Below are 19,271 nucleotides of genomic sequence, written 5' to 3'. Positions count from 1 at the left end.
TAGATAACTGAACTAGAATACAAAAAGGGGAGGTGTGAGGAGGTCAAGGAAATAAGTAAATGAAAGATAAGTTAGGGGAAGGTTTTGTTATATACACAGTATTGTTTATGTATTGTATTGTTTTTTATTGTATTGTTTTTTATGTATTGTATTGTTTATGTATTGTATTGTTTCATTTGTTCTTTTTTGTTTTTTCTTTTCTGTTTTCTTTTTTCTGTTAAAAGTAATAAACATTTTTTTTTTAAAAAAAGTCGTCATTCACTGTGGAACTCGCTCCCATAGGAGACAGTGATGGCCGCCAACTTGGATGGCTGTAAAAGAGGATTCGACAGCTATCCTCTGTCCACCTGCAATTCCAAGCAAGTGGAGATAGAACATAGACACTGTGACTACTAGCCGTACCTCCACATTAGTAGTCACAGTGGCTATGTTCTGTCTCCACTTGCTTTGAATTGCAGGTCAGCAGAGTACTCCCATGCTTCTGGTTGTGAACTTCCAATAGGCATCTGGTTGGCCTCTGTGAGAGCAAGATGCTGTACTAGATGGGCCATTGGCCTGATTCTAGCAGACTTTTTTATGTTGGGAGAGGCAGCACACTCCACCTCTGTCTACCATACCAGGCTGCAGTATGTAGCTGCTTCTTTTGGTTTAGTTTGCCACAGCTTTATAACTCTGCAGATAATCCAGCCTTCCTTCCTTCCTGCCCTCCCCTCTTTCAGGTGTACCCAGATCTGGTGCGAGTAGTATCCATAGGGGTTCCAGTGGAAAGAGTGCTGGCTGCAAAGTCTAAAGATGCCACGTCCACCTCCGTGGAGCTCTGCTGCGGAACGTAAGTGTCATCCTTCCTCTTAGTTTCTCTCACATAAGAGAAACCTTTTCCAGCAACCCTCTACTGGGTGCCTCTGAACTGGCTCTCTTTCCCCTTCCTTAATTATAGCTGTCCTCAGGCCCAAGGGGAAGGCCAGCGTCTGCATCATTGCTTTGATACAGTTTTACATACGATTTTTGACCACCAAGTATTGTTTGTTGATTAAAAGAACTGTACCTAGCAGTTACTAAATGCTTTCTTGTGGTTCAACTACTTCCTATTTCTTTGTAGCTTCAGTAGTAACATGAAGGTGATTCATTCTTGCTATATTGGCAAAGGGGCTGATTTTTAAAAGTGCTGTTGAAGTGCAGAATTATATTTTTTCTTGTTTTCACCTTGGCTGTTTATCATCTCCAGCAATTGAATTACTTGAGTATCAGAGAGCATAAAGTATGTACGTTTCTTGCAAGCACTTGAAATCCAAAGAGCACAATTGTGACATTGCATGTAGTAAACAGCTGGTGTGAGATGCCAGGATATGCTCTCTCTTCAGCACACTACGGACTTCCTTGGCTGACAGTGTCTCCTGAAGGTCTTTCCCACCTGTTACCAAGAATTCTTTTTAACGGGAGAGATGGTAGGGGTTCACTCTGAAACCTTTATGTACACAACACTTGTACTCTTCCATTGACTTATAACCCCTTTCCAAAATAAAAAAGGGAATTTGATGGCAATGCTGACACCTGCCATTTGTTTTTCCTGTCTAGGCACCTTCTGCAGACAGGAGACGTACAAGACTTCACTATCATTTCTGAGCGGCAGCTGGTTAAAGGAATCAGCCATATTGTTGCAGTGACCAGAGAGCAAGCCAAGCAAGTAAGGCTGGATTGCTTTTGTCTGATGTTGCAGATGTGCACAGGTTGTCTGCTGCTGTTTTGCTCTGCTTCACTGCATGATCTTCAGAGGGCTCCTAAAGTGCTTCACCCGCCTGCCTGCCGCAATCACAAACACTTGCAATTATTTTTCACCAGTTGCCTCTATTCTGCTGCTCACAAGCAGATGCACTGGTTGGCCTTCACCCCGATCTCACAGCAGGAATGCCAGAACCTTTGTGCCTTTGCTTCACCCTCTCCCTCTCCAAATTCAGCAACTCAGAATCAATCAATTGGGCAAGTTTGCCTCATTTGTGTTATCATTCATTGTGGCGAAGGCTGTGACTGTGAAAGGAAGTGGGGTCAATTCTGTATGGGTGGTGAGTAGGGTAGACCACAGAGAGAGTGTATAAGCAAACAAGGAGCTCTGCAGGGCATAGAAGCTTCTCTGCCTGATTACTGGAAGCTTCATACAGGTCTCTCTCTGGCTCTGACCATTAAGGAGATGTCTTCCAGGACTGAGCAAGCACATTGTGAGACACAAACGGAGCTCTTTCTACCGCTGCTTTTTGTAGTACTCCACTTCCTTTTTGAAACAGGGTCATAGCATTCCACATTAGCTAGCTTTTGACTAATAACTCCTTGTCCTTCTCTTACTTCAATTCCCTTGACCCCTCTTCTCTCTCTTTCCCCACCCCCTCAAACTTTGGTGGTCATTTCTTTTTTGCTCTGGCTCTTGCTGACCACTAACCGCACCTGACGGCTTCAGAGCAAAAAGGCCCCATGAACTTAGGTGCCTGCTAGGTGGGCAAGCAGCATTGTCTTCTGCCTTCCCCTTGGCTGTTGGCGGCAAAAGATTACATTATTCCTGAGAGTCGTATTTTTGCTCTGGCACTTGTGCTGCTTGTCTAGTCATCTCCTCCACTGTTACATTTTTGACAAGGTTCAGCCTGCCATGGAGGAGAGAAAGCTTCAGGGCAGGCTGGCCCAGATTACTGAAAGCGCTGACCCGAGGCAGCTTTGTGTCAGTGGTTCATGTTCACCTGCAGCTCCCTTTTATGTTTATCTCTGAAGGGAGCTGTTCTCATTCAGGCTTGTGTTTGCTAAGCAGATGGAAGCAGCTACGGCGATAACTCAAAGCACATTTTGCAGCGAGAAGCCAGAGTAGGCAATTATGTGCTTGCTCTGCTCCTACAGCTACTGATTTCCTGCAACTGGAGCTTAATTCTTCTGTTGGTCCAAGCCGATTCGGACAACCGCTTTGATGTAGAATGCTATTTGCATACTGTTCCTAGGTCAGGGGAGTGGAACTTCTTCTCCCCTTGCCCCCAGATGTTGCTGGATTACAATGACCATCTTCCCTGACATGAGCTGAGGCTCATGAGAAATGGAGTCCACCCCCCATCGGCATCTGGAGGGCCACAGGTTCCCCATCCCTGTCCCAGATGAAGCACACAAATCATGCAGAAAACAGTACTGCATAGTTGAGTGCTAAAGACCAAGCTGTTAGGGTGCTTCCTAAGTAAGGACATAAGAGTGCTTGATCAGGCCAATGGCCCATCTAATCCAGAATCCTGTTCTCACTGTGGCCAGCTGGATGCAAGCAGAACATGAGCACAAATGCACCCTCCCCTCCTGTGATTTCCAGCAAGAAGCTGCTCCAGCAGCTACTAGGCCTGTTCACACAGTTGGTTATTCTGGACTCTTTTGATCTTCTGCTTTGAGTATACATAAAAAGTGTGGCAGAAATTTGTGACAACCCAAGCTTTTTTCTTTTCATTTTTTTAAAAAGGACCTGGCTTTTTGCTGAGGAGCGTCAATGGGCATACTGTATAACAGGAAACCTCGTCTAGAAGTAGTTGACTTTCTCTTGTCCTCTGATTTTCTAATTTGGTGGCACCATCAAGGTCTTTGAAATACTAGCTTACTCCAGAGCTGGAGAAAGTGGATTGGCTCCCTTCCATCTTTCAGTCGCATGGAGCCTAGCAGGCGAGAAGGAATGAGATCAGCTTCTCATTGTGATAGGAACCGATCAGATGAAGAGCAGATCAGTAAAACAAATAGAATCATCAGGGCTCCTCTCTCTTTTTTTAATCCATCCCGTGTGCCTTTTATCTTTGTGCAAAACCACAATTTGTGGAATGAACGCCACAAATATTTATCTACTTGTTTAAAACAGTCGAGGAAACTCAGGCCCAGGGGCTTAATGCGTCTCTCTGGCCCTTGGGACTCTTCCCACACCAGACTCCTCACTGCCCTTGCTCTCTACCCCTTCCTTCAGTGCTTTTGCCTAGCTGGAATGTGTCCTTGAACTGAAGTCATCCCTCTTGCTTGCCTGGAGAGGGAGGGGTGTATGTCTGTGTGTGTCATGGCTCCCTATAGCCGTGTCTTCCCTAAAACCATATCTTTCCTATAACCATGTTCTCAGGGTGGGTCTCAGCAACGAAGGACCATAGCTCAACAGCAGAGTACACACTTGCATGCAGAAGGTCCCAGGTTCAATCCCTGGTCCTTCCAGGTAGGGCTGGAGGAGACCCCTGTCTGAAACCCTGAAGAGCTGCTGCCAGTCCGTGTCAGTCAGTACTGAGCTAGAGGGACCAGTAGACTGACTTCACAGAAGGCGCTTCTCTTTCTCTTGCCATAGGCTACAATTTCTGAGGGGATTGTGTGCTCCCTGTGTGGTATATCAAATAATCCCAAAGGCAAATTGGTGTGGGGGGGAATAACTCTAATTTCACTCTGTCACTGAGCACTTTCTGAAAAGGATCTGCCTCCCTATTTTTTGCTTGGTTTCTGAGCCAGCATGTATTAGTGGTGACAAATATCCAGCATAATTTGAGATACTATCTCTAGCTCAACAAAGTTAATTAGCAGTCACATAAACCTAATCTAGTAACTGCACAATGCCCAGGGCTCTAGCCCCTGAAATAAACTCCCAACAGGCTTGTGACTGAAAATGGTTACGCCCTTTGAATTGCAAACACAACCTCTTGCCCTTTGTATGGTTTCTGCCAAAAGGTGTCAGGCATTTTTATTACTCTCCCAGGCTCGGGAAGCTGGCCAGACTTTGGCTAAGGAAGTGGACTCCCTCACGCTGCGAGTGAAACTGGGAGGAACCGCGATCGATGAGGCCCAGAGACTTTCCAAAGAAGTTGGCCAGCTGACTATTGTGAGTACTTTCTCCCTCCCCACAACAAGGGCCCAAGAAAGGTTTTTGAATGCTTCTTGAGGACATGTTTCCCTGCTCGTTCCTCGTTCTCTGATTCCTGTTGAAGTTGAAATAATGGCTAACTTTCCCCGAAGAGGCTTTTATTTCACCTTCTAGCGACCATATCAGTCTGGTTGAAGTGCCCTGTGTTTCATGGCATAGAGGGTGAGGTCTCTGGGTGCTTTGATAATTTAACCTGTAATGAAGAATCTGCTGAGGTCTTATCAACCCCCCAAGCCCATCTGCATGGCCCTGCACAATAGAAATAAAACACTGCCTATCCTCCACTTTGGGTTTTGGGTTGTTGTTTTTTTATTGGTATTTTTTATATTTAATCAAGAGCATATAATGCAGTGACATAATAAAAAAAAATAAAGAAAACACACACAATTGAAAGAAAACTAAATACAGCACCACCACCACCCAAAAAAATACACATTTGGATCATTTCATTCACAATCCCTGTGGGGGAAAAAACAATAGTTATTTATGCTAGAGGGTAGTAACATTTTTTTTCTTAAAAAAGATTTGCTTAAAAAAGTATATTAAAATACTGTCCTCAAGGTCTTATGAAATTCTCACTTGAAGCTGAAAACTTAGTAAGGATTCCAAATAGTAGCGTATTTCACAGGAGTCATTTGAACATTGTTACCATCAGTTGTATACAAAATAATTTTTGCCAAGTAGTTGCATATGAATCTTTGTTTATCCTCTAGTGCACTTTTATTTTTAGTCATTTTTTCAACAATTCTATGAGAATGGTGGTATATAAATGTAGTTAAAAATAATAATCTTGTTTTGGGCATGCATATTTGTGGTATGACAAGGTCAAAGCACACAAAGCATTTAAAAATCATATTGTCAGGAAATCTTTGTTTAATGTATGGACAAGGTATAAGGATTTGCTTGAAAATAAAACCCCAAGGTGGCTGTCTCCAATGGAAGCGAAAGCGCAGAAAAAGCTCAATATGGAGGCCAAATGGCCGAAATATTGGGAAATTTTGGAACAAGAGGGAGACAAGTTGAAACTACAGAGTTTTGAAAAATTAAAAAACAAAGTGCGTGATTGGCTCCATTATTATCAAATAATGGAGGCATACAATTCGGATAAGAAAATTGGATTTCAGGTGGAAAAAATCAAAATTGGAAACATTGTTGTTAGATTCCAAAAGTAAAAATTTGTCAGAAATGTATAATTTGCTGTTGAAATGGAATACCCAGGATGAAACTGTGAAATCAGCTATGATTAAATGGGCACAAGATGTAGGACATAATATTATGATGGCTGACTGGGAACAGTTATGGACCACAGGTATTAAATTTACGGCATGTAATGCCTTAAGAGAGAATATAATGAAAATGATTTACAGGTGGTACATGACACCAATCAAGCTTGCAAAAATCTACCACTTGCCCGATAACAAATGCTGGAAATGTAAAGAGTCTGAAGGTACATTCTTTCACCTCTGGTGGACATGCCCAAAGATCAAGACCTTCTGGGAAATGATCTATAATGAAATAAAAAAGGTATTTAAATATACCTTTCTGAAGAAACCAGAGGCCTTCCTCTTGGGCATGGTCGGCCAATTGGTGTTAAAGAAGGACAGAACTTTTTTTATGTATGCTACAACAGCAGCAAGAATACTGATTGCAAAATATTGGAAGACACAAGATCTACCCACTCGGGAAGAGTGGCAGATGAAGGTGATGGACTTTATGGAAATGGCCGAAATGACGGGCAGAATCCGGGACCAGGAAGAAGAGTTGGTGGAAGAAGATTGGAAGAAATTCAAGGCTTATTTACAAAAATATAGTAAAATCGAGGAAGTTTAGAGGGAGTCTGGAAAGAAACTATGTGACTTTTATATAAATACTATAAAGGACTTAAGATAAATAGACTGTTGAAGGAATGAGGGAAAGTAAAATTATATTATGTCAAGATAAATTATTGGTTAACAATTTGGGAAAGATGGAAAGAACTTGCTGAAATAATTAATTGAAGTGGAATACAAAAAAGGGAGGCGGGAGGAGGTCAAAGAAACAAACTAATGAAGTTAAGTTAATAAGGTTTAATCTACTTAATCAATTTGTTTTGCAGATCGTGGACAGTACCACAATACCTCAGTGGCAGAAAAGAGAGCTGCAGGCCACTCTTAAAACTCTGCAGCGAACAGCCAACACAGCAGTTAGAAAACTGGAAATCAGACTGGTAAGAATCCAGCAGCAGATCAGCCTTGTAATCTGCAGGCATGACAGAAGTATGGGAAGCTTGTCCTTTTCAAAGGAGTGAATTTATTACCAAACGTTTCTGTAGAGAAAAAGAACTCTAAGCAGCTCTGTTATCTAATGTTCTAAATCAATTGCTTTTAAAGCAAGCTTAGTCCACTCCCTGATGAATGGCTCCCAAGCACAGTTCCCCTCAAGCTCTGAAGAACCGAGTGCTCTTTCTGGCATACATGAAGGAAAGAAGCTTCCTAGAGCTGGTTTGCCTTCCCTTTGCCACAGTTGAGAGGCAGGGTGTGAGTGTCAGGGAGAAATGAACAGAGAATCTGGCATGCTGCTTGCTGTGTACTCTTCATTCTTTTGTATCAAAAAAGCCTAACATTTGCACTAAGAAAACTCAATTCATTTGTTTTGCAAACAAATTTAGGCAAAAAAATAATAATCCACATTTATATAAACTTGATTTTTTTTTGCTTAAGTTGACTGTTTTATATCTCTTCTGATACTGGAGATTCTGCCAAATCTGATGTTCTTTCAGAATGGAAGCTTGCTCTCTTGAGAGGAAAGAAAGTGAAATGGAAGCTGGGCGTGCCCTTGAGCCTGAAGCAGAAAGAGCAGAGTTGATTCCTCTAACCCCTGGACACTGAAATTTCTGACATATACTGCCAGCCTGTTTCAAATCTAACTTCCCAGCCAGAACAGTTAGATAGTACTCATTAAAAGGAGCAGCATTAAAATTTTAGGAAGATTCCTAAATAAGCTCCGTATTGAAAGAGAAGAGCGGTCCTTACCAAACTTGCCAATGGTTTTGGACAAATAAATGCAGCTTCACTAAAGAAGCCAAGGTGTAAATGGGTGCTAAATTTCCTGCCCCATCCCATCCCCCTTAAGACACTTAGGAAAATTGTTGCTAGGAATGGCTCCTGTGGGCAAAACAGGCATGTCCCCTGGGCATCATTTTTTAAAATGGTGCTTGGCAGAGATGTGGATGTGCATTTGGAAGCATTTTCTCCCCTATGGCACAAATTTTATGTCTGCTACACAGTGCACTGCTGACTGCATTCCCCCCACCTTTTTTCCAGGCTGCAGAGAAAGCAGATGACCTGCTAGCAAAGTATTCCAACCAGCCAGTCATCATAGATACCATCCCTGTTGAGTCGCCCTCAGTAAGTTTCTACCAGTTGTGCATTTCTTTTGGAAATCAAAGGTAACAGGCAACAAGGGCCAAGCTGGATTTGTCCTGTTGTGGCAGATCATTCCTTGAGCTCAGCTCTCACAGTTGATGATACTGTAAGGATTTTGGAAGGCTGGAGAGAAGGTAAACTTTAAGCTGCTCAGCAGATTGGGCATCCATTGAGGGTGGGCTCACTGGCTTGCTCTCAATATTTTTGTTGAAGAGAATTTCCCTCTTTCTTTCTTTCTTTCTTTCTTTCTTTCCCCATAAACAGTACATGTTCCTTTTTTGCATCTATTATGATCCAGTTCCCCATACGCTGCCCAAAGTGTACCAGAAACACTTCAGAACATCAAAATACACTTTAAAATCCCATTGGTTTTTCATATGCTTAGCCTTCTTAATCAAAATTGTATATATAACATTGCAGGTCTTTGAGGGAGCATTTAAGTGTAGCAAAGAGAAGGAATTTTATTTTAACTTATGCTCTTTCTAGGTCCTGATGAAAGTGGTCAACCAGTTATGTGACAAGGTACCAGGGTCCTCAGTGATGTTGCTAAGTCCACAAGCTTCTGGACAGGTGTTCTGCGCCTGCCAGGTATCCAAGGTAAGCAGGATCCTGCCCCTTGGCTAATAGCTGCCACTGTTTTCTGGAACATAGAATGCAGGTGCCTCATGCTGTAACTGTTTCCTATTGCAGAACATAAGTTTTGAATTTTGGCGCTTGTGCTTTCATTAAGTGGTGGAAAGACCATTGCAAATGGTCATTGCCGTAACAGTTTGAATAAATATAAAACACAAAGCCCACTGCTTGGTGGTCTTTCCTTGAAAGGGTGTAGATAAGGTTTCAGAACCAAGGAAAGACAAATTCTGAACTCAGCATAAATGGGAGAAATTGCAAAAAGGAGGATAGAGGTTGGAATTAGACAACCATAGAGGTGCAAGAAATCACAGCCATGGAAGAGGACATTTAAACCCCATGTTCTGAACTTTAAGGAAATCTAAAGTTTCTGCATGCAAATTTCTGTATCAGATACAGGTTCTGCATGTGTGCAGTGAATCCATTAAGAGTGCATAATATGCACATTCTGTGAAGGTAAGGTTTTGCACCTGTAATGTTGCCAGTCTATCAGCTTTGAGTAACAAAAGTCCAGAATTGGAATGACTAACAGCAAGTTGCCTACATATTTGCCCTACTGGGCCATTCCTGGCAGTTCAGCTAATTTTTCCATTTTTTGGTCTTCTTCCCCAGAGTTCCTTGCCGGTGTTTTCTGCTGCTGACTGGGCCCTGGCTGTCTGCACTCAAATGGGAGGCAAGGCAGGTGGTTCTGGAGTTGTAGCCAGGGGCAGCGGGACAACCAGTGACTTGCAAGGAGTTCTGACAGCAGCTCTGGAATATGCAAAGAGCAAACTCTGATTCCTGCTTGCAAGGTCAACGTGTCTGTGCAAGAACACCGAGATGGGACAGTTGCTTGGCTGCGATTGCAAACAAGATCGGTCTACAGTGGCTAAGCAGCACCTGTTGTAGTCAGAACAGTAGATCTGTCTTGGACTGCAGCTTCTTTTGCAATATTGAGGTGGCAGAAGAGTCTGGACTTGCCCATCTGGACCTTCATGAAACATGATTATCGCATTTGCAGATAATGGTATGAGAGGAGCAAGGCTGTCCCATAAATGCAGAGGAAGGTAGCAGACAGTGACATAATGAATCTGACCATCAATGGGGCTGAGGGCACCCTGGTGAGAGGAAAGTAACTACAGTATTGCCATTATGATAATGAATAGCAGAGAGGCACACTTGTGATTCACTTTGGGACGAGGAAAGATGGGAACTCTTTTTCCCAGGAGACCAAGGCCAAACGTTCAATGTAGCTGATTCCAACATAGTGTAAGGCTACCATATTGTGCATATATATGTTTGTTCAGCAGTCTAGCAACAGAGGTTTCAGCCCTGTGCTGTTTTATTTACGCAGATCTTTCGATCAGGAAATTCTGTCAATATACGAAGGAAATCTACTTTACAAAAATCATTGTTTCTATATTGCCTAGATAACTTTCACCATCAAAAGTCATATTTGAGACTCTGAATCTTATTATAATTTCCCCAAAATGCATAGTAACCTTTTGACCTAATAGGAAAAAAAGTTTTGTGACCAACAAACTGTTAATTGCATAATTAAAATGGAGCCTATTGCTGCTACTTAATCTTTATTTTGTCCCATTTTCAACTGTCTCCAAGTGTTACGTTTTCTGTGATATCATCCTGGCCAACAGCAAGGAGTACATGTGTGCATGCAACACATACATGTCCTCATCTGCGCGACCTCTTGGCTGTGAATTTGCTCTTGGGTGCCCCTCTGTTACATCAAGCTAGCTTTTTTGGGGGAAATCATTCTAAAATGCTCCATAGTGGCTTCTGGCTGCCACTCAGCATTCATGCAAAGTCTTGGGATCTGAAAAATGGTGGTACCTTCTTTCATGGTCAAGTGAGCACCGGCACATTGGGAAGTGAAGGAAACTGAAATCCAGTTGACCTCTTCCTGTGACTCGTGAGTTCTTTGCTCATGCCCTAAGGAGAAAAGGAGTTACTGTATTAGCGTATTATCATTTTCTAGCCTAAAGTGACACTGGAGTGCCTCAGTGTTTCTGCAGCAACTGCAGGGCAATACCTAGTTGACACACACAAGCTTTTAGCCCACCAAAATTCAACGCCCTGCAACCGGGATGGGGAACCCTTGGCCCTGCAGATGTTGCTATAATCCCTGCTCTACAACAAGGAATCCCACGTTTTTCAGACACTTGCTGAGTGTTGGGTCATTTACAGATCATGGTATTCTCTACAGAACTACTACAACCCATTAAAGATTACTACTATTGCATATGTAAAAATGTTGTAAAAAAGACCAGGTTATGAGGCCATAAAAAATAACAACAGAGGGTAGGCATTCTGAGATGATCAACTCAATTCATCTGCTCCTGCTCTCTAGTGTAGCCTCATGGGACTAAAAAATCTTCCCTGAATAGTGACATATTCACAGATAAGCTTTCCAGCAAGTGGTCCTATACATTGCTTCCAAGACTGCTTGTTGTAATTTCTTGCTTTTGATGCCATTCTGCCAAACACATATAAAGCCTGCAATGAACTTTTTATATTTTCGGCTATTCTGTTACATTCTATTTAATTCCAAAGGCAACAAATACTACCATTACTATATCTACTGTTGGCATGCGTATGCACCCTTTGAGCGTGGAAGCAAACCAGAGACTGCATTTGCAACAGGCTCCCAGGCATAGTCATCTGGGTGTAAAAGGGGGGGAAAACTTAAGTTGACGGCAGCATAACTCTCAGCTACAGCAACAGAACATGCTGGTTAGGGTTGTTTTTGCAACACCCAGGAGCTGTTATCACAATTCTTGGCTGTACCAAATTTGGTGATAGCTTTGTCTTGCGATGCTCTGAGTTGCTGCAGAGGAGGAACTACTTTCTTAGATGAGAAGCAGCTTGCGGGAATATCAGCCTGTATCACTTAGCAGGGAAAAGCCAACACTCTTGCCAGAATGGTTTGTACTTTCATTCCTCTCCCAGTATTCTAAGCCACTGAATCCTAGGAAACGGTAAAGAGTGCAATGCCGCATACTGACCTGTAGCGTGAGGCCTTTGCTGATGGAGAAAGTGTAAGTAAAACCCTCCTGACCCCTGCTTTGCTGGACTTCCCTGGGCCGCTGGAGCGGTGGCAGTTGAAGCAGCTGTGTTGGTGGCCCTTGCACCTTTTCGAGCATGGCCCGCCTCTTCTGGAGGAGGAGCTGATTTCTCAACACTGCAGAGAGGGGAGATCTATCAAAGCTGTTTCTTCTCTCAGTGTGATGTACTGGTAAAACACACGGATGTTACTCTGGAGAGCTTTTACTGTGCAACCTTTACTCCCTATTCCATGAAACACGCTATGCCCTAAGACAAAGACAAAGTCAGAAATTGGCCAGAGCTGACTTGCACTTTCACTGTCTTGAAAGTGGGAGCCTTGTGGACTTTCTGCCAGGAGGTCAAAGCATTTTTCTAAGATTGAATTAGACTAATGGGCTACAGAGACCAGGTCCATTTACCCTGGCAGTAGCCAGCCATCTGCTGCCTCTGTTGGAGGTCTTTTCCAGCATTCCCACTTGTGAGATCCTTCCAGCGGAGAGACTGAACCTAGGACTTTATGTATATTTTGCATTAGTACTACACAATTGCACTTAACTTTCCCCACACATCGGGACGCGTGTGGCGCTGTGGGTAAAACCTCAGTGCCTAGGACCTGCTGATCGTATGGTTGGTGGTTCGAATCCCCGCGGGAGGGCGAGCTCCCGTCTTTCGGTCCCAGCTCCTGCCCACCCAGCAGTTCGAAAGCACCCTTAAGTGCAAGTAGATAAATGGGTACCGCTTTATAGTGGGAAGGTAAACGGCGTTTCCGTGTGCTGCGCTGGTGCTGGCTCACCAGAGCAGCTTCGTCACGCTGGCCACGTGACCCGGAAGTGTCTCCGGACAGCGCTGGTCCCCGGCCTCTTAAGTGAGATGGGCACACAACCCTAGAGTCGGACACGACTGGCCCATACGGGCAGGGGTACCTTTACCTTTTACCTTCCCCACACATCAGCCAGGAGCGCAAAACATGTTTTGCCACAGGGATTGCCTATGTTAATGTGCACACACACACCAATGGCAGGATCTCTGCATGGACATTTCTTCTGTTTTCCAAGTGACAATAAACCCACCTGGGGCTTTTTGTGCACTCGCAGGCGACTGCTTGAGCCAGTGTTTTTGGAAAGCGGCCCAGTACGGCAGCAGAATATTAAAGACTGAATCCTTCAACTCATCAAACAAGCTTGGAGGCGGTACTGGAATCTCTTCCTGGACGGCCTGTTCAGCTGCCCGAATAGCTCTCCCCAGCCTCCGAGTATCCACTGCAACCTGGAGGGCAGGAAGCACACATTCAGCATCCTGGATTTGGGAGCGTGCCAAGATAACCCACAGGAAACATCCTCCCTGCCCACGGCTCTTCCAACAGCAGAATTAAGCAGAAGCACTAATTTGAGGTCAAGCGTGTGTGCTCTCACTCACACCATTTTCGTACTACTCTGGCCTCTGTTTGGGTATAATCTGGTTTCTCTGCCCGAATGCTGAGAGGCGGCAGCTGCGCTCAGGCAAGGCATTCCCCAGATGCAATGAGTCAGGGACTGTGAGAAGCTGAGATTAATTCTGCTGGCAGGAGACTGATAGTAGCATTTAATTATTTTTGAATTACTGATCTGCAGGCAACACCAACAACTAGTTTGCCAAAGCTACAAGCTTTTATTTATTTAAATTTGTATACTGTCCTTCATCGGTAGATCTCAGGGCAGTTCACGGCATAAAAATGCAAGATAAAAACACAAAATATGTAATAAAAACCACTGCTCCCTAGGAAGTCTGGTCCACTGTCAAACAGCTCTTTGAATGCACCTCCCTTCCCAAATTTACTCCTTTAGGAGCAGGCTCAAGGAAGAAAAAAATACAGCAGGTGTTGCTCCCTTGCCACGCCTGTTGTTTGGAGGTATAAAATAGGAAGCTTTTGCTCCTTGCGCAGGATATATCTCTGTCACACTTGCTGTCTGCCCCTTACCCAGGAAAGGTGTACCTGTAGCCGGGGCTCAATCTGAGAGTTGAGAAAACAGTCACGTATCACGTGGACTTTCTTCTTCAGAAGAGCCATGTCAGGCCAGGCGTGGTGGGCGTTCTTGAACTTCTGCACCTCCAGTAGAAAATGGAGGCCGCTCTCCAGCACAGGGGGACCATGCCCCTGGAGGTGTTTGAGGAAATGGAGCATCTCGATGGTGGGCCAGCCCTCTGCAGCTTTCCTTAGGGACTGCCAGAAAGAGGTCCTGTCCCCCTTAACAGGTTGAGCTGTGGCTGCTGATCCATCGTGAGCTTTCTGGCTCTTTAAACGCCTGAGAGCCACTTTGGCGGCAATGGAGTGCAGGAACGGTTCCAGCTTCCCCCAGCGCTCCTCTGGGATCTCGGAGGGCTGCACCCCATGTTTCCTCAGCCCCTCACTCACTTCATCCCAGAACTGCTCAAAAGCAGGGGCCAGAAAGGAATGCAAAGAGCTTCGGATTTCCTTCCAGCTGGAGTCACTTATCCCTCCCCCGGCTACCTCCTTCTTTAACCTCATCTTCAGCTCTTCTGGGAAGCAGGCACTTGATCCCACAGCCCCCGGCTTGTCCCAGATCTCTAGAAGCCTCATCACACAACCCAGGCGCTTTTCACTCTGGGCACCATCCTGGCAAACCTCCACTTCCTGGAGCAGTCCCAGAATCCTTTGCAGCGCCACATCCTGAATTTTATGAGCCACCTTCCTATAAACATTTAAAACAACGGCGTTGCTGAGCAGGTCGGGCGCATTTTGAGGGGTGGGCGCATCTTGAGGGCTTGTTGACCTCTCTCCTGTTGTCTCTTGCTCAGCAGCACTTCCTGTGCAGTGAGACGTCATGGCTGCCTTCTTCCTGCTTCTTTTCCTGTGTCTCCCTCTGCCTTTTTGGTCATGGTGTGGCCAGGCATTCTGCCTCTGTTTCTTTATCCTGCAGGAAGGGCCACACAAATGAGGATCATTGCAGGGCTCAGGAATCACAGCTTCACGTTATCGTTCAATATGAAGCCTCCCTGCTCGCAAAGTATTAGCCCATAAATATTTATCATTCAGAGGACTTGGAAAAAACAAAACTATATTCCAGAGGTGTATCAATGAAATGCAAATTCCATTTTAAGAATAAATCACCCAGATCACCAAAGAATGATGCATATATATATATATTTGCAAAGTGTAAGTGGACTGCAGTACTTTGGGTTTCATCTGGGCACTGAGTGAGATGGGAAAGGTCAAAAGATGGGTGGGGATGGCCTGAGAAAGCAATCTGGACAGGGAGATAAGAGCTTGGCAGAGAAAGCAAACCCTGCTTTTTCATTTCATTAGCCTTGACCAAGCTCCATTTGCAGATTGTGCACATGTATTTTCAAACTTTCCTTCACACCTATGAGGGCTAGAATCTCTCTCTCTCTCTCAAATATATAAACTGAAAATGAATTCACAATAAGCGAAATACTTTTAGATTGTGTTGTAAACCGCCCCGTTAATAGCTTCTGCTACACTTTAAGCTCCACATAATGGAAAGGTTATCAGCAGACCCAGGGGTAATCCAGACATTTGCTGGTACCCAAAAAACTTTAGGTACCTTTTTCTCCCCAGATATTATTTTTCATTCATTAGATTATGAATCAGGATATTGTAAGGGCACAGAGGCTAACAGAACAGCATCTTCGTAAATCCAGGCCTCTACTAAATAGAATTCAGCCTCTAAGTTGCTCCTTTGTTTCCACAGCATTCTGTATTACCTCTCATTTCCCTCCTGTTTTACTCTATCGCCTTCACTCATGATACTTTGGTCATCGTCGTGAGATTCTGGTACACAGTATCTGCAAAAAAGAAAATTAGACGGCAATTCCCCCCCTTTTACAATCAAAGAGCTTAAAAATTATTTGCAAAGAGCACTGGCTGACTGGGAAAAGGGTAATTATAGTTTTCTTTATTGACTCTCAAAACCCATTTTCTTAATAAAGCAACAACTGGGTTTAAACTCAGACTACACCATCTTACATGGTGGGATAGTGTAGGACAGCTTGGGACTCACTCAAGGAAAGTTGTGACTTCATGGCGAAGATAATGGAGCCACATCTCATCCAGAACAGCCAGAACATAGGGAACCACTGGTTCAAAAGTGGAAGGCTTCAGGTCTTCACTGCCAAAGGAAAGCATCCTCTCAAGATGCTGGATGTATTCCAGTATAAGGGCGCTAAGCCCTGCAAGGAAAGGAGAAGCAGAACACAAGGTTGGCTTAAGACCCCCATCTTCAAAGTGCAGGTTTGCTATGACAGTTCTTTGGATGAGCTATTACTTAGAAACCAAGTTTCCCCATGCAGTACTACAATTCCCAGCACCCTTAACAAACTATAGTTCCCAGGATTTGGGGAAAAGGTGTTTGCTTCAAGGATTTGGTGTGTATGCTGCCTCAGTGTTAACAGCTCTGTGTAGGCCTGCTATTTCTCTCTCTGGAACACTACTCTCAAATTCCTGTGTGTGTGTGTGTGTGTGTGTGTGAGAGAGAGAGAGAGAGAGGGAGAGAGAGAGAGAGAGAGAGAGAGAGAGAGAGGTGCAATGCTGCCAAATTTTGACTGTGGTCTTTCCCATCCCTGGCATGTGTTCCCCAAGAGATAAACCCTGAAGGAATGTGGCCCTCAACAGATCAAAGGGTTCTTACTCCTAACAGACCTAGGTTCCTGCCACCTCAGAGGCATATGACAGAGCAGAGGTAACAAATGCTGCTCCACATTCCTGGTTAGCTCACCTGTGTTGCATCCTGCATAAGACGCCATAAATGTCTGAAAAATCTGCCAAGCAATATGGTGAATTTCTGACTGGCTTGCCTCCTGCGCCCATGCAGCCTCATAGAGCTTCAGCTTCCTCCACAGCAACAGGTTATGGGTCTTCTGAGGATCCTCAAACCTGAAGGGTAAACCAGGAAAGCTGCTTCCCTTAGCTTAACGGAAAACTGGAAAAATGCCGCCAATAAAACCAGGAATATAAGGAGGCAGCTGGTCTGCACAAGGCTGCAAAAACATTCCCCACAAGTGAATATCCTCCCTTGGGTCACAAATAGGAAGCAACACACACACACCCCGACAAAGAACAGTAAATGTTCAGGCTGCTAAGAAAAGCATAACTCACCGAGTCAAGTAGTGAAGAAAGCCATCACCATCCCCCAGGTCACACATCAGTACCTGGAGAAATCTGGTGGTCGTCAGTGTTTCAGAGGGGTCTTCTGCGAGGTCCAACTGCTTGCTTGGACCAATTCCACTTTTTCTGTTCCTCCTAAATTGCTGAAGCAAAGATGGACAGATATCAGAGCCCTAGCAAAGAGTTGAATGTTCCTTCAGGGCCTCACTGCTAGATGGAGTGGAGCAAGGGCTAGAACTGTGTCCAGATTCTCCAAGGCCATTCTGAAACTCAGCTTATTTGATAAAGCAGAGTTACCCTAAATACATACTTGGTCACCACGACTACCAGCGAAAGCCTGGAAGCATGTATTGGGAATCTGCAGCTATCCAGATGTGATTGAATCCTATCTCCCAACAATCCCAGCTGGCATGGCCAATGGTCAGGAATGATGGGAGTTGTGGTCCAGCAACATCTGGGGGCACAGCTTCCCCACCCCCTGCTTTAAAGCGACCTGGCTGCCAGCCCTCCCCCACCTCACCCCAAATTCTCATGCGAGTTTCCCACAAGTCCCTAATATCAAGTCACCTTAATTTCAAGTCACCTTAACTTAGTCAATTACAGACCATGGGATGATCAAACTGCTGGGGGAGGGAGGGTTGCAGCAGGGAGAAATCCACCAGCATATCTTACATCAAGAGAGTTATTTATGACCACAGGATAACAGTATAGGTTAGAAATAAAACAGAACCAAGTATTCTGTGATTTTAAAGGGTTGGTACGCACACCATTCTCGAGTCTCCATTTCTCATTGTGTCCTTTTGGTCATCCACAACAGGAAGCGATGCCGCCATGTTAAGAGAGGACAGGAAGTCAGTACTTGGGAAGAGCTCCTTGTCAATTGGGAAGCCTGAACTGCATTCAAAAGTGTTAACATAAATAGGCTAGCATTATTTTGAGCCAACAAACAGCCTTCCACTTTCCCCATTTGAAAGAGAGAGGGAGATGTTGAGGAAGACAACAGAGAATGCAAGCGCCCTGAGGAGCCAATTTGCACATTATAGTCACCACATGAAGATCACTTTTAAATGTTCAATGTAGCAGCTGTTAATATGTAACAATGAATGTGAATTTTAGCTTTTCTACAGAAGGCTAGTTCCTTCACACATCCCTCTCTGGCCTCCAACTAGGCAAGCAAGAGGCGTTGCCGGAGTTCAAGGGCACATTGCAGCCTGGCAAGAGCACCCAAGGAAGGTGCAAAGCAAGGCTGGTGAGAGGTGTGGCATTGGGGGAGTCCCAAGCGCCAGGCAGAGAAGCATGGAGGGTTGCATTTGGCCCTGAGGCCTGAGGTTCCCCATCCCTGCTCTAAAGTTTCATGCATTGGTAGGAGACTGGATTAGATCACCCTTTGGTCTCCCTTCCAACTCAATATTCTGTGCAATAATCCAAGCTCCTGTTTACCTGCCCTAGATCTCTCATAAGAACATAAGAAGAGCTTGCTGGATCAGGCCAATGGCCCATCTATTTCAGCATCCTGTTCTCACAGTGGCCAACCAGGTGCCTGTGGGAATCCTGCAAACAGGACCTGAGCACAACATCACTATCTCCTCCTCCGAATTCTGGCATTCAGAAGCATTTCTGCCTCTGACTATTTAGGCAGAGCATAACCATCATGGCTAGTAACCATTGGTAGCCATTATCCTCTATGAATTTGTCTAATCCTAAAGTCATCCGAGTTGGTGGCCATCATTGCCCCCTGTGGGAGTAGTTCCATGGTTTAACTGCATGAAGGGGTACTTTCTTTTATCTGCCCTGAATCTTCCAACATTCAGCTTCATTTTATGCCCACAAGTTCTAGTGTTTAGAAGGGAAGGAGAAAAATCTTTCTCTATCCACTTGCTCCATGCCGTTCGTAATTTCATAAACTTCTATCATGTGACCCCCTTACTTGCCTTTTCTCTAAACGAAAAAGACGTTGCCTAATCTTCCTGTCAAAGGCCTCTCTGGTTATTGAATTTTGCTGCCAGAGTGAAATACACTCAGAGTCGAGAGTGGATTTCATGCTCTTTATTCAGCTCATAGTGAAGGGACAGGGAAGGTATTCCCTGTATTTTATATTTAAGTAAATTGCTCTGATAAATTGTTTTCTAAAGTAAATTGCTCTGCTCTGATAAATTGCTCTGTTAAAATTGCATACTATCCT

The 19,271-nt window shown here is 44.4% G+C and overlaps 2 protein-coding genes across 2 annotated transcripts in view; one reads left to right on the top strand and one right to left on the bottom strand.

The window, feature by feature from the left end:
- The window catches only part of AARS2 (alanyl-tRNA synthetase 2, mitochondrial), a 33,153-nt gene extending 22,663 nt beyond the window's left edge, over positions 1–10,490 (top strand). Inside the window, exons 16-22 of the mRNA XM_053382909.1 lie at positions 720–829; positions 1,576–1,684; positions 4,727–4,849; positions 6,987–7,097; positions 8,194–8,277; positions 8,782–8,892; positions 9,538–10,490. Coding sequence (XP_053238884.1) covers positions 720–829; positions 1,576–1,684; positions 4,727–4,849; positions 6,987–7,097; positions 8,194–8,277; positions 8,782–8,892; positions 9,538–9,702 — 813 coding nt within the window. The 3' untranslated portion in view covers positions 9,703–10,490. The remainder of the gene's footprint in view (positions 1–719; positions 830–1,575; positions 1,685–4,726; positions 4,850–6,986; positions 7,098–8,193; positions 8,278–8,781; positions 8,893–9,537) is intronic.
- Positions 10,491–10,767: 277 nt separating this feature from the next.
- On the bottom strand, positions 10,768–17,602 carry LOC128411585 (uncharacterized). Its single transcript, XM_053384022.1, has 8 exons — positions 17,081–17,602; positions 16,701–16,858; positions 15,987–16,155; positions 15,691–15,771; positions 13,940–14,879; positions 13,038–13,233; positions 11,928–12,103; positions 10,768–10,854 (listed from the first exon to the last, which is right to left on the bottom strand). The coding sequence occupies exons 1-8, from the start codon at positions 17,125–17,127 to the stop codon at positions 10,768–10,770; spliced, it is 1,854 nt and encodes a 617-aa protein (XP_053239997.1). The 5' UTR covers positions 17,128–17,602.
- Positions 17,603–19,271: the final 1,669 nt, after the last annotated feature.

The sequence above is a fragment of the Podarcis raffonei genome, chromosome 3, assembly GCF_027172205.1.
Source record: "Podarcis raffonei isolate rPodRaf1 chromosome 3, rPodRaf1.pri, whole genome shotgun sequence".
NCBI lineage: Eukaryota > Metazoa > Chordata > Lepidosauria > Squamata > Lacertidae > Podarcis > Podarcis raffonei.
Note: the sequence above shows the minus strand (reverse complement) of the source record. Positions and strands in the feature narration are given on the sequence as shown.